Source organism: Mobula hypostoma, chromosome 2 (assembly GCF_963921235.1).
Source record: "Mobula hypostoma chromosome 2, sMobHyp1.1, whole genome shotgun sequence".
NCBI classification, from domain to species: domain Eukaryota; kingdom Metazoa; phylum Chordata; class Chondrichthyes; order Myliobatiformes; family Myliobatidae; genus Mobula; species Mobula hypostoma.
In genome coordinates, this window is record NC_086098.1 from 10,120,591 (window position 1) to 10,134,324 (window position 13,734).

General features: G+C 43.4%; 2 protein-coding genes across 4 annotated transcripts in view; one reads left to right on the forward strand and one right to left on the reverse strand.

Moving 5' to 3' along the window:
* Positions 1-2,188, reverse strand: part of clu (clusterin) — a 41,071-nt gene extending 38,883 nt beyond the window's left edge. The window contains exon 1 of one of the 2 annotated variants that reach the window (XM_063033350.1): positions 1,992-2,188. The gene's annotated coding sequence lies outside the window, so the exon portion shown is untranslated. The remainder of the gene's footprint in view (positions 1-1,991) is intronic. The other variant, XM_063033368.1, reaches the window with a different exon arrangement.
* A 177-nt stretch (positions 2,189-2,365) lies between these two features.
* scara3 (scavenger receptor class A, member 3) overlaps positions 2,366-13,734 on the forward strand; it is a 76,481-nt gene continuing 65,112 nt past the window's right edge. Inside the window, exons 1-3 of one of the 2 annotated variants that reach the window (XM_063033338.1) lie at positions 2,366-2,468; positions 2,829-2,939; positions 3,117-3,216. In XM_063033338.1, coding sequence (XP_062889408.1) covers positions 3,210-3,216 — 7 coding nt within the window. In that variant the 5' untranslated portion in view covers positions 2,366-2,468; positions 2,829-2,939; positions 3,117-3,209. Of the gene's footprint in view, positions 2,469-2,654; positions 2,940-3,116; positions 3,217-13,734 lie in introns of those variants that run through there. The other variant, XM_063033327.1, reaches the window with a different exon arrangement.

The following is a 13,734-nucleotide window of genomic DNA, read 5'->3' on the forward strand; positions in this document are numbered from 1 at the left end:
ACAATATTTATTGGTTCAAACGAGTGACTTCCCGGAAGCATTTTTCTCTAAACTCGGAATATGTTAATTGGAAAGCTCATCATGTGTTATTAAGGGTCTATTACACTCATTTTCACTCAAGCGCAATTTGTGGTTACAAGCAGAAGGAAGAGCCCGTGGTTGCAATGTCATTGCCCGCATTGAAATGCAGTCAGATTGCGGCAGCCTGGTTACTTCAACCGCAGTATGGCTGTATGCCAAAGCCTGAAAGCAGTGACCCCGGCAAATTCTGTTACAAGTCGCAGCATCCAGTCACTTTATCTACATCACACTTTAGTCATCCTGCTGAAACAAAAATAAATCTCTCACTAAAGGCTTATCAATTCCTTACGTGTTTTTCCCCCTTTAATGTGGCTCTTCTGCTGAACCCGAGCAAGAGGGGGCAGCAATCCGCTTCAACGCGGCGAGACAGCGCAATTCCAAGCAACTTTGTCCACACCCAGGAATCATATCCTTGATAAAGTTAGAAGGCTACCCTCCGCACAATGCTTCCTCACGTCCAACATATGGACTTGTTAACACAATTAGTCAGCCATCCTAACAAAAAACTAATAATCTGATGGTAGTGTCGGGTGCTCCCTTCATGCCCCCCTTCTCCGACCCAGCATGCTCGCTTTTTGTGTGGTTACTTGTTTACTGTGGCTGTCAGGTTGGCTAACCCAGACAATTGTTTGCCTGAGGGTGCAGCCAAGTTATTTTAAATTGTAACTATCAAGCATAGAATAGGTAGTGCACAAGATGGGTCGTTTCACAAAAGATTTTCAACAAGATGCCAAGAAAAAGATTGTTTCATGAAACTCAAAATGATAAATCCGCAATCTAATATTAATTTCCAACCCGTGAAAAACACTTTCAATATTATGTCAATTCTAGTGGACACAAATAAAGGAGAACGAAATAATTGTTACTTTTGTTTGTTTTAACGTATTTTAGCAGTACGGCCAAGGACACAAACAGTCCTCATCATGCAGCTACACCCACCCACGCAAAGCGATATGCCCAAGTCATAATTTGCACCACTGCTAGGAATTACTTCAATACTCATTTTTATTATGCAGCTCTATTGACTCGTGATTGTTATGCACACTCTGATATCAAACTTCTCGCGTTCTGCACCCCAGGAAGAACCGCGACAGACTTCGCCTCAAGAAGCGACATTGATTAGACTAGGCCGTACGAATAAGCAACACAAAGCATTTCTTCCACGTAGTAAACATAATACTAACTTATTTATAGAGCACTTCTCATACAGATTTCGTTCGAAGTGCGAACATGAAAATAAGAGACAAAAAAAAACTCTTAGTTAAAAGCGAGGTTAAAAGTGGTAGAAGGGTCTCGGCCCGAAACGTCGACTATCTACTCTTCTGCATAACTGCTGCCTGGCCCGCTGAGCTCTTCCAGCATTTTGCGTGCGTTGCTGAGGCAGTTTAAATGGTTCGGCACAGACTAGATGGGCCAAAGGACCTGTTTCTGCGCTATCTTTCTATGACTGACTAAATAAATAGGGTTTGAGCCGGCATTTAAAAGTGTCAACCGAGTCTGCATCCCTTATTTTTTTTAGGCATTGAATTCCACAGCTTAAGAGCATAGTTTATAAAAGCTAACCTTTGATGGAGACCTGAGATCTCGAGCAGGATTACAAAATTTAAGCAATTCTGTAAATATTATACCCTGATCCCAGTTGCATAATACATACAAAACTATATATACACAATTCCTTCAATATAGATAGCTGCTATCCTGTTTTAAATGCTAGTTTACCATTGCAGTTATAAATGCCTCATAATGCTAAAACAACTCACCGCATACCTTTTATATTTTAAAACATCACACTCCTAAATCAAGCAATTTAAAAGTAAAACTCTGAGTCCGTTCTAAAAACATTTACACAGCAGCGCCACAGAGACCATTTAAGACTTAATAGCGAATGGTCTACTGTGTTGTGTCCGTACCTTCCACACAGAAGCCGATTCCCAAACCCCGCTGATCTCCGCCTCGCTAGCCTTCTCAGGGCCTTTTTATGCTGGGACTCAAGGTTACATTTAAATTACTGTTGAGTCACCCAATACGCAACGTTGAACGGCTTTCTGGATCTTTCTGGAAAAGTCGAGACGGGTTGTGGCTGTGTCTTTTTTCCCGACCAATGCACACGGGCAGCAGCTGGCTGGCATCCAGGCGGCCGCTGCAGAGGTTGCCCTCCTCCAGCAGTGGGCAACACGACACCAGCCGCTCCCGCTCAGGTTCATTCGCCCCACCTCGACCCCCTCTCACACAGCTTCCCGAGGGACCCGTCAGCGCCAGAGTGAAGGATTCCGCTGAAATTAAATTCCCATTGGAAATGCACCCCTTGACCCTGATCACTTTGGTGTTAGCGCAATTATCACACATTGCAATAACCTGTCACTCTAAAATGTTTTCTTTTGTAAAAGGTTGGTTTAATAAAAATGATTTACTGCATACACACACACACGTGTTGGCGGTGATGTTGCTCTTTCTCATATCACATTTCATTTTTCCACTGCTGTGGGATTTCAATTTAAGCGAGCAATTGGCTAACTTTATACCACGTTAAAAAAAAGCATACTTGTCAGTCCAATAGTCATACCCCGTTTAAAGACTTTTGTTAACGATTAGATTTGTGCATTTGTGGTCCCCCTGCTAGCTCCCACCGCGGTCCATGGTGCAAACGCCTCTGAAATGCTTTAAGTAAAAATGAGGCGAGGTCATCGCTTTCTGAATGCAAAACATGTCGCTTGGGCAGAAACACATTCGGTTTGTTTTTGTCTTAGTGAGGACGTTTATTCGGGCTCCAGAACAAGGACTTAGTGGAAGGTCTTGGTTGCAGTCTGCGTTTTCCAGACATGTCTTCATGAAGGAAATTTAAGATTAAAAACAAGTGGGTACGTAATCATCGTCATCTTTTTCTTCAAAATAACGCAAATAGCTTTGAATACTTTAAACATATTCAGCGATACATGTTTGCATCTGCCAGCACAGAATCTTGGTACAGTATTTTTTATATATTGGTTTGCATAACTGCATCGCAACGTTATCCTAAAACCTTTACTGTATTACAGGAAGTTCTTGTCTGGTTAACTTTTCCAAGAAAGTCGTTTCTTTACTGTGAGATGCAACAGACGTTCACTGAATATTAAGGTTGAAAACAGATCATGAAAGGTCAGTGCTTAATTTTACCAGTATGTTTATTTAACGCTATTTAAAAATAATTTGACGATTTTTCATTTCTGAAAAGGTTAATAGTATATGTGTGCGAGACAGTATATTCATTCTCGATGGTACAGAATGTGTTAGTTTAGATTTGAGTAACTGAGGCTTTCTGATTTTGAGACGATTATTATTAAATCTAATTGGGTTGCTATATTGTCATCATAGGTTTTTATTAATAAATTGTATCTTAGAACCTAGATATTATGAAACATTCTTTGTCAGCAAATAGTTTTTTGTGGTAATTTCATTATATTTGTTAAAACATTGTATATAAGTATTCGTGAATAACATTTGAGAAGGGAACATTCCCTTCACAATTTATTGCATTGGTCAGTGAATATGTAATTGTCACACTCCTAACAGCTGTGATCCCAACGGCAATTGTTTATTACTGCTGAAATACAGACTGAGAGGAAATATTGTTTTGCTGAACTGAATCTTGGTTAGACCACTGCCCGAGTACTGAATACCTTAGAAAGGGTAGAGAGGATGTTTCCTATGGTGGTAGAGTCGAAGACCAGAGGACACAGCCTCAGAACAGTGGGGTGTCCTTTTAGAATGGAGACGTGGAGGAATTTCTTTGGCTGGAGAGTGGTGAAATTGTAGATTTGGTTGCCCCATACAGCTGTGGAGGCCAAGTCATTGGGTACATTTAAGGCAGAGGTTGATAGATTTGTGATTTAAACATAGAAATCTACAGCACATTATAGGCCCTTCAGCCCACAGTGTTGTGTCGACCATGTAACCTACTCTAGAATTTTCCTACCGCATAGCCCTCTACTTCTATAAGCTCCGAGTACCTAAAAGACCCTATTGTATCCAGCTCTACCATCATCACTGGTAGTGCATTCCACGCACCACTCTCTCTGTGGAAAAACTTACCTCCAACATCCCCCTTGTACCTACTTCCAAGCACTTTAAAACTATTCCCCTTGTGTTAGCAATTTTGGCCCTGAGAAAAAGCCTCTGACTATCCACACAATCAATACCTCTTGCCATCTTATACGCCTCTATCAGGTCACCTCTCATCCTCCATCGCTACAAGGAGAAAAGGCCAAGTTCACAACCTATTCTCGTAAGGTACAGTCTCCAATCCAGGCAACATCCTTGTAAATCACCTCTGCACTCTCTCTATAGTATCCACATCCGTCCTGTAGTGAGGTGACCAGAACTGAGCACAGTACTCCAAGTGGGGTCTAACTAAGGTCTTATATAGCTGTAACATTACCTCACGGCTCTTGAACTCAATCCCATGGTTAATGAATGCCAACGCACCATACACGTTCTTAACAACACTGTCAATCTGCACAGCAGCTTTTAGTGTCCTATAGACACAGATCCCAAGATCTCTCTGATCCTCCACATTCACTATTAATATTATACTCTGCCTTCAAATTTGACCTACCAAAATGAACCTCTTCACACTTAACTGGGTTGAACTCCATCTGCCACTTCTCAGCCCAGTTCTGCATCCTATTGATGTCCCGCTGTCCCCCTGACAACCCACCAGACTATCCACAAAAGCCCCAACTGTTGTGTCATCAGCAAACTTACTAACCCACCCTTCTACCTCCTCAACCAGGTCATTTAAAAAATCACAAAGAGAAGGGGTCCCAGAACAGAACCCTGCAGAACACCACTGGTCTCCGACCTCCATGCAGAATACGAACCATCTACAACCACCCTTTGCCTCCTGTGGGCAAGCCAATTCTGAATCCACAAAGCAAGGTCTCCTTGGATCCCATGCCTCCTTACTTTCTGAATGAGCTGCGCATGGGGAACCTTATCAAATGCCTTGCTGAAATCTATATACACTACATCCACTGCTCTACCTTCATCAATGTGTTTTGTTACATCCTCAAAAAATTCAATCAGGCTCATAAGGTGTGACCTGCCCTTGACAAAGCCACGCTGACTATCCTAAATCAGATTATGTCTCTCCAATTGCTCATAAATCCTACCTCTCAGGATCTTCTCCAACAACTTTCCCACCACTGTAGTAAGGCTCACTGGTCTTTAACTTCCTAGCTTATCTCTATTCTCTTTCTTGAACAAGGGAACAACATTTGTAACCTTCCAATCCTCTGGTACTTCTGTCCCTGTTGATGATGTGAAGATCATCGCCAGAGGCTCGGCAATCTCCTCACTCTCTTCCCACAGTAACTTGGGGTATATCTTGTCCAGTCCCGATGACTTATCTAACTTAATACCTTTCAAAAGCTCCAGCACATCCTCTTTCTTTAAAATCATATGCGCAAATGATTCAGTCCACCGTAAGTCATCCCCACAATTGCCAAAGTCCTTTCCACTGGTGAATACTGAAGCAAAGTATGCATTAAGTACCTCCACTACCTCCTCTGGCTCCATCCACATGCTTCCACTCTCACTCCTGATTGGTCCTATTCTCTCACGTCTTATCCTCTTGCTCTTCACATACTTGTAGAATGCCTTGGGGTTTTCTTTAATCCTGTTCACCAAGGCCTTTTCATGGCCCCTTGTGGTTGTCCTGATTTCATTCTTGAGCTCCTTCTTGGCAACCTTGTAATTTTCCAGAGCTCTAACAGTACCTAGTTTCTTGCACCTTTCAAAAGCTTTGCTTTTCTACATCCTTTGTACACCATGGTTCTTTTATCCTACCATCCTTACCCTGCCTCAATGGAACATGCCTATGCAGATTGCCAGGCAAATATTCCCTATATATTTACCACATTTCTACCTTGCATTTCTCGGAGAACAATTGCTCCCAATTTATATTCTCAAGTTCCTTCTTAATAGCATCATATTTCCCTCCTACACCAATGAAATGTTTTTCCACATTGTCTGCTCCTATCCCTCTCTAGCACTTCAGTGAAGGAGATAGAGTTGTGGTCACCACCTCCAAAATGCTGTCCCACCAAGAGATCTGACACCTGGCCAGGTTCATTTCCCAATACCAGATCAAGTTCAGCCTCTCCTCTAGTTGTTTTATCTACATACTGCATCAGGAAACCTTCCTGAACATACCGAACAAACTCCACTCCATCTAATCCCCTTGCTCTAGGAATATCCCAGTCAAAGTTAGGAAAGTTAAAATTACCCATCGCAAAAACCCTATTATTATTGCACCATTCCAGAATCTACTTCCCTATCTGCTCCTTGGTGTCTTTGTTGGGTGGGGGGGGGGTTCTATAAAAAACAGCCAGTAGAGTTATTGCCCCTTTCCTGTTTCTGACTTCCACCCACAATGACTCAGTAGACAATTATTCCGTGACTTTCTCCTTTTCTGCAGCGGGTAGACTATCCCTGATTAGCAGTGCCACTTGCCCACCATTCCGGGCAATGGTGAGACATCCACGCCCTTCCCTGTCTCAAATGGGGTCAAGCAGGGCTGTGTCTTGGCATCAACACTATTCAGGCTGGTATTTTCCAGCATGTTGATTGATGCCTTCAGAGATGGTGTTGTAGGCATCGGCATCGGCATCAGATTCCACGCTGATGAGAAACTTCTCCACTCGGGAGGCTCCAAGCAAAAACTAAGGTTATCATCAGCGACTTCCTCTTTGCCCATGAGTGTGCCATCAATATTGGTCCAAAAGATGAAATGAAGCGTTGCGTCGACAAGTTTTCTGACGTGGCCTTGCCATCAACACCATGAAGACTGGAGTAATGCATCAGCCAGTTCCAGGGAAATCATACATTGAGCCAACCATCGCAATCAACAGTCAAAGACTCAACACAGTGAACAGGTTCATGTATCTTGGCAGCGCACTGTCCCAGAACATCATCATTGATGATGAAGTCAACACCAGGATCTCTAAGGCAAGTGTAGCCTTTGGCAGTCTTCATACGGATGTCTGGAACAGAGCAAGCTGAAGGTGTATAGGGCCATGGTACTTTCCACTCTGCTTTACGCCTATGTAACATGGACAGTGAACCAACAGCTGCCAAGAAACTGAACTATTTCCTCAGGAAGCTCCTCAACATTAGATGGCAAAGCAGAATCCCTGGCACTGTACTGTACTTACCAAGGCAGACCTGCCCAGTATCTACACCATTCTGAAGCCCGGCAAATTACACTGGACAGGTCATGTACTGGTATGTCAGACCATCATATGCCTAGGAGTCCAATCACAAACAAGAGGAAACTTGCAGATGCTGGAGATCCATGCTGCCTAAGAGACTGCTTTATGGCAAACTACAGGAAGGAAAGCGTTCCCGTGAAGGCCAAAGGAAACACTATAAAAACGCACTGAAAACTTCACTGGAAGCCTTTGGCATCCACCCAGACAGTTGGGAACATTTCACCCAGGATCGGGTTGAGTGCCTCTCCCACCTCTATTGACAGCTGAGGCTGAAAGAGCAATTGCAGCAGAGAGATGTTGACTGGCCAGGAAAACCGGACCCAGCAACCCCCAACCCAACGTGGCTGCTAACTTTTGTCCAGATTGCCAAAGGACTTTTTGAGCATGAATTGGCCTCTCCAGCCATCTGCGTACCCACGGACCAGTCCAGCCCCTACAAAATGAGGATGAGTAGAGTGGTTCTCATTTTATGATAGACAAACGAATGAACAATATGATATAGTAAATATTTTATCTATCTGTAGAAAATAAGTCGTGCAAAAATAACGAGGTAGTTTTCATGGGTTGGCTCATTGCCCGTTCAGAAATCTGATAGTGGAGGGGAGGAAGCTGTTCCTGAAATGCTGAGTGTGTGTCTTCAGGCTCCTGTACCTCCTCTCTGATGATAGTAATGAGAAGCAAGCACATCCTGGGTGAAGGGGATCCTTAATGATGGATGCAGCATTTTTGAGGCAATGCTTTTTAAAGATGCCCTTGATGGAGGGGAGGCGTGTGCCCGTGGTGAAGCTGACTGAGTTTGCAACCCTCTGCAGCTTTTTCCAATCCCAAGGAACGTGGACCCAGGTCAGTAAATAACTAAATAGGTTGGTGGAGGTGTTCCAAAATTCCAAGATGCCAATCCCTGGTGCATTGTGGCTCTAGTAGAGGTGATGATTATAAGGTTCTACAGCAAGATGAGGAATCCTTGAAATGCAGGTAGATTAGGGATGGGTTGGGTGGAGAGCAACCAATCTTTACCTCAATTAGATAATGGTTGAAATCAGGAACTCCCAACTATTACAAGGGATGTGTTGGAAACTGCCTTTGGAGGTGAGGATGAGAGCAAGCTTACTGGTTATGATGTCTATTAATCAGATGGCTTACACAAAAGCTCAAGAGATTTTGCAGATGCAGGAAATCCAGAGTAACTCAAGCAAAGTGCTGGAGGAACTCAGCAGGTCAGGCAGCATCGATGAGGTGGAATAAACAGTTGATGTTTTCAATGGAGACCCTTTATCAGGACTGGAAAGGAAGGTGGAGGAAGCCAAAATAATAAGGTGGGGCTAGAAGCTGAAACCAGCTAAAGGAGAAGGTTGGTTGGTGGGAGGAGGGAATGAAGTGAGAAGCTGGGAGCTGATAGGAGAAATCTAAAGAGCTGAAGAAGAAGGAATCTGATGGGAAGGGACAGTGGGCCATGGGAGAAAGGGGAAGAGAGGCACCAGAGGGGGGTGGTGGGCAGATGATGAGAAGAGAGGGGTAAAAGGGGAGTCAGAATGGGAAATGAGAAAAGAGAGAAAGGAGGGGGCAGAAGTTATGGGATGTTGATCATGCCATCAGTTTGAAGGCTAGCTAGTTGCTCCTCCATCCTGGCAGTAGAGGAAACCATTGTCTGGATACATAAAGCTGGCAGTGACCACTGAATAATCAAGGGAATTTGTATCATCTCGCATTCCCATCAGGAAATACTCAGCACGGCAGCATGATGAATTTAATAAAAGGATGTCCCAGCACCAGTTCCCTATTCCTCATCCACACTGGAAGCTTGTGCTTTTAAAAAAAAATCTCCTTTTTATCACCCCATAAGAAATGGAAGCTGAATTAGGCCATTGGGCCCATCGAGTCTTCTCTCCCTTTCCATCATGGCTGATTCAAATCGGAGGCGGTGATGAGTCAGCATGTAGGCTGATGCCACAACAACAAGTTCTCACACTGTGTCAGGGAACTGATTATTGACTTCAGAAGGAAACCCAAGTTCCATTAGCTGGTCCTCATTGGAAGGTCAGAGCTGGAGAGGGACAGCTACTTTAAATTCCTTGGTGTTATGATTTCGGAGGTCCTGTCCTGGGCAATTATGACAAAAACACAGCAGCGCCTTTACTTCCTTAGGAGTTTGCATACATTCAGAGTGGCATCTAAAACTTTGACAAACTTATAGATGTGTAGTGGAGAGTATATTGACTGGCTGCATCAGGGCCTGGTATTGAAACCCTAATGCCCGTGAATAGAAAATCCTACAAAATGTAGTGGATATTGCCCATCCTATTCATGGTAAAGCCCTCCCCACCATTGAGCACATCTACACAAAGCGTTATTACAGGAAAGCAGCATCCATCATCAGGGACACCCACCACCCAGGACGTGCTCTCTTCTTGCTGTTGCCATCAGGGAGAAGGTACAGGAGCCTAAGGGCTTACACAACCAGGTTCAGGAACAGATATTACCCCTTAACCATCAGGCTCTTGAACCAAAAGGCAACTTTGCTCAACTTCACTTGCCCCATCATTGAGATGTTCCCACAACCTATGGACTCACTTTCAGGGACTCTTCATGTCATGTTCTTGATATTTATCTATTATTATTACTTCTTTCTGTCTTGTATTTGTGCAGTTTGTTGTCTTTGGTTGAATACCCATGTTGGTGCGGTCTGTCATTGATTCTATTACAGTTATTATTTGGTTAAGGAATTACTGAGTATGCCCACAAGAAAATGAATCTCAGGGTTGTACATGGTGACATTTCTGTACTTTAGTAATAAAGGAACTTTGACCTTTATTATCTCTCTCAATGCCGTTCTCCTGCTTTCTCCCCTTAACTTTTGAAACCATTACTAATCAGGAACTTATCAAACTTTGCTTTAAATATACCCAATGACTTGGCTTCAGTAGCCATCTGTGGCAATGAATTCCACAGTTTCACCACTCTCTTACAAAAGAATTGCCTCCTCAGCTCTGTTCTAAAAGGACGTCCCTCTATTCTGAGGCTGTGCCCTCAGGCCGTAGATTCTTCACCTCAACTCTGATTCCACAACTTACAGACTCACTTTCAAGGAATCTATAACTCATGTTCTCAGTATCATTTACTTCTATTTTATTTGAACTATTTGTCATCTTTTGCACTTTGGTTGTTCGTTAATGTATATTTTTTTCATAAATTCTATTGTTTTTCTTTATTATCCTGTAAATGCCTCCAGGCAAAGCTCAAGGTAGCATGTAGTTATGTATATGTTCTTCAATAATAAATTGACTTTGACAAACATCAGCTGTATTTTGTTTCTTTCTAGGCTCACTCACTGGGTGATAGGATGAGGGTGTGTGAGGTTTTCCTGCCTGAGGCAGCTCCTGATTTTAATTATTTCAATGCAAGCAGATGCATGTGAGGGATTGGGGTGCGGGGCAGGGGGGAAGAATCACTGGCTCCATGGTCTGGAAATGCCTGCAGGAATATCATAAAATTACATGCCTTGTGACAGATGTTGCATGTACTGTACATAGCATCTCTCAAGGCCTCAGAATGGACCAGTATGATTATCAACAAGGCCGTAGTGCTGAAACCGCCACAACCAAATTAGATCTCACTAACAACCAATATGATAACGATGGGATGGTTAGCTTTATGCAGATTAAGTCACTTAAATTCTTATCTGGTCTGACAGCCAATGTCACAAGTTCCAGTGATATAGTGTGAAGTTCTGCAACCCTGTGTGTGTAGAGGTGGGCAAAGCAACTCTCCTCAATATGGAGGCCTGTGTGAACGGCTTCCCTACGTTCACACTTAGGACTGCTCCACTTCTGTTTGTACATTTTGATGAGAAGATCTGTGGTGTTCATTGAGGGGTAATTGTTGAGGACTCTAGGGAGATTAAAGACTATAACTATTAAATACGTGGACAGGAGGGGTGTGGAGCGAAGGTGGGCGGAGTAGTGGCACAGCACGGACTGGATGAACTGGTCTGTGCTGTAGTGCTCTATGATTCTATTTTTGTCAGATTAACTTCAAAACAAACAGTGCCGGGGCAGATCATTGGTGTCGTCAAGTTTCCGACGCTAAAGCTCAAAATAAAATTTATTATCAGCCTACATACGTGTCACCACATGCAACTCTGAGGTTCTTTTTCTGTGGGCATACTCTGCAAATCTATAGAATAGGAACGGTAAACGAGATCAGTTGAAGAGCAAGAGCACAGAAGACACCAAACCGTGGAAATGCTATTGTAAATAAATAGCAATAAATAAAGAGAGTATGAAATAACAAGATAAAGAATCCTTAGTGTGAGATTATCGGTTGTGGGAATGTCGCAATAGTGTAATTATTGTTTTTTGTTCAAGTACCTGATGGTTGATGGGTAGTAACTGTTCCTGAATCTGGTGGTGCAAGTTCTGAGGCTCTTGTACTTTCTGCCTGATGGCAGCAACGAGGAAGTAGCGTGGCCTGGTTGGTGAGGATCTTTGATGACGGATGCTGCTTTCCTAAGATAGCGTTTCATGTAGATGTTCTCAATGGTTGAGAGGGCTTTGCCTGTGATACACTGGGCCAAATCGACTACCTTTTGTAGGATTTTCCGTTTAAGGACCTAGGTGTTTCCACCAATTGAAAGATAGCATGCCAGTAATTTACTGACCCTTACTAACCCATTAGTCTTTGCAATATGAGAGGGAACTGGAGCACCAAGAAGAAACCCAGTTGGTCCAGGGAGAACATACAGACAGTGGTGGCAATTGAACCTTGATTGCTGGAGCTATAGTGTATGGGATCTTTTACGTCCTCCTTTGAGGACAGATGGGACCTTGGTTTAATGTCACAGCCAAAGCATAGTACTTCAACTGCCCAATACTTCCTCAGCAAAGCAAAGAAGTGTTGGACTGAATTATGTGTTCAATTCTCATGAGTGGGACATGAACCAAAAACTTCTTATTTAATGGAAAGAAGAATAGCACCACTGAAGCAAGGTTTATCGGATTAATTTAAATGGCGGAAAGTTGTTAAAACTCTATGCCAACATCTCCTGATGAAGGGTCTTGGCCAAAACAACAACTCGTTATTAACACACACATTAAATGCTGGAGGAACTCAGCAGCTCAGGAGAGGAATAAACAGTCTACGTTTTGGGCCAGGACCCTTCATCGGGACGGGAAAGGAAGGGGGAAGATGCCTGGATAAAAAGGTGGGGGAAAGGGAAGGAGGATAGCTGGAATGTGATAGGTGAAGCCAGGTGGGTAGGAAAGGAAAAGGGCTGGAGAAGAAGGAATTTGATTGGAGAGGAGAGTGGACCATAGGAGAAAGGGAAGGAGGAGGGGACCCAGGTGAAGAGAGGTCAGAGGCCCAAAGGGGGAATAGAAGAAGAAGGTGGGGGGGGGGAATTTTTTTTAATCAGAAGGGAACAATTGATACACATACAATCAGGTTAGAGGCTTTGCAGATGGAATAGAAGGTGTTGCTTCTCCACCTTGAGCATGGCCTCATCTTGGCCCATAGATGTTGCCTGGCATGTTGAGTTCCTCCAACATTTTGTGTGCGTTACTCTGCCAACTTTATCCTCCTGGAAAAGTCATGTTTACAATGGAATTATACAAAATTATCACGTACTGAAATGTTTGGTTTGGAAAACACAATTTTCTGGGAGGTAAAACATTCTGGGAGAGGTGTATAAGGTGATAAGAGACATAGAGTGGACAGCCAGCAACTCTTTCCCAGGGCAGAAATGGCTCATATGTTGAGGCATAATTTTAAGGGGTGGAATGAAACAATAGGAGGGATGTCAGAGTAGGTTTTATATGCAGAGTGGTGGGTGTGTGGAATGCACTTCCAGGGGTGCTGGTAGGAGCAGATACGTTAGGGAGATGTAAGGAGCTCTTGAATAGGCAGATGGATGAAAGAAAAATGAAGGTCTACGTGGAAAGGAAAGGATTAGATCAGGGGTTCCCAGCCATCTTTATGCCATGGACCAATACCATTAAGCATTGGGAACCCCTGGGTTAGACTGATCTTGGAGTAGGTTTAAAGAATGGGCTGAAGAGCCTGTACTGTGCTGTATTGTTCTTTGTTCTGTAATAAACACATAGAATTTGGCCCATCAAGTCTGCTCCGCACAGACTCATCAACAACATGGCTGATCTAGTTTCCCTCCCAGCCCCAATCTCCTGCCTTCTCTCCAAATCCCTTCATGCCCTGACTAATCAAGAATCTATCAACCTTTGCCTTAAATATAGCCAATGACTTGGCCCCCACAGCTGCCTGTGGTAACAAATTCCACAGATTCACCACTCTCTGGCTACAAAAATTCCTCCTCATCTCCATTCTAAAAGGACACCCCTCTTATCTGAGGCTGTGTTATCTGGTCTTAGACCCTCCTACCTTAGGAAACATCCAC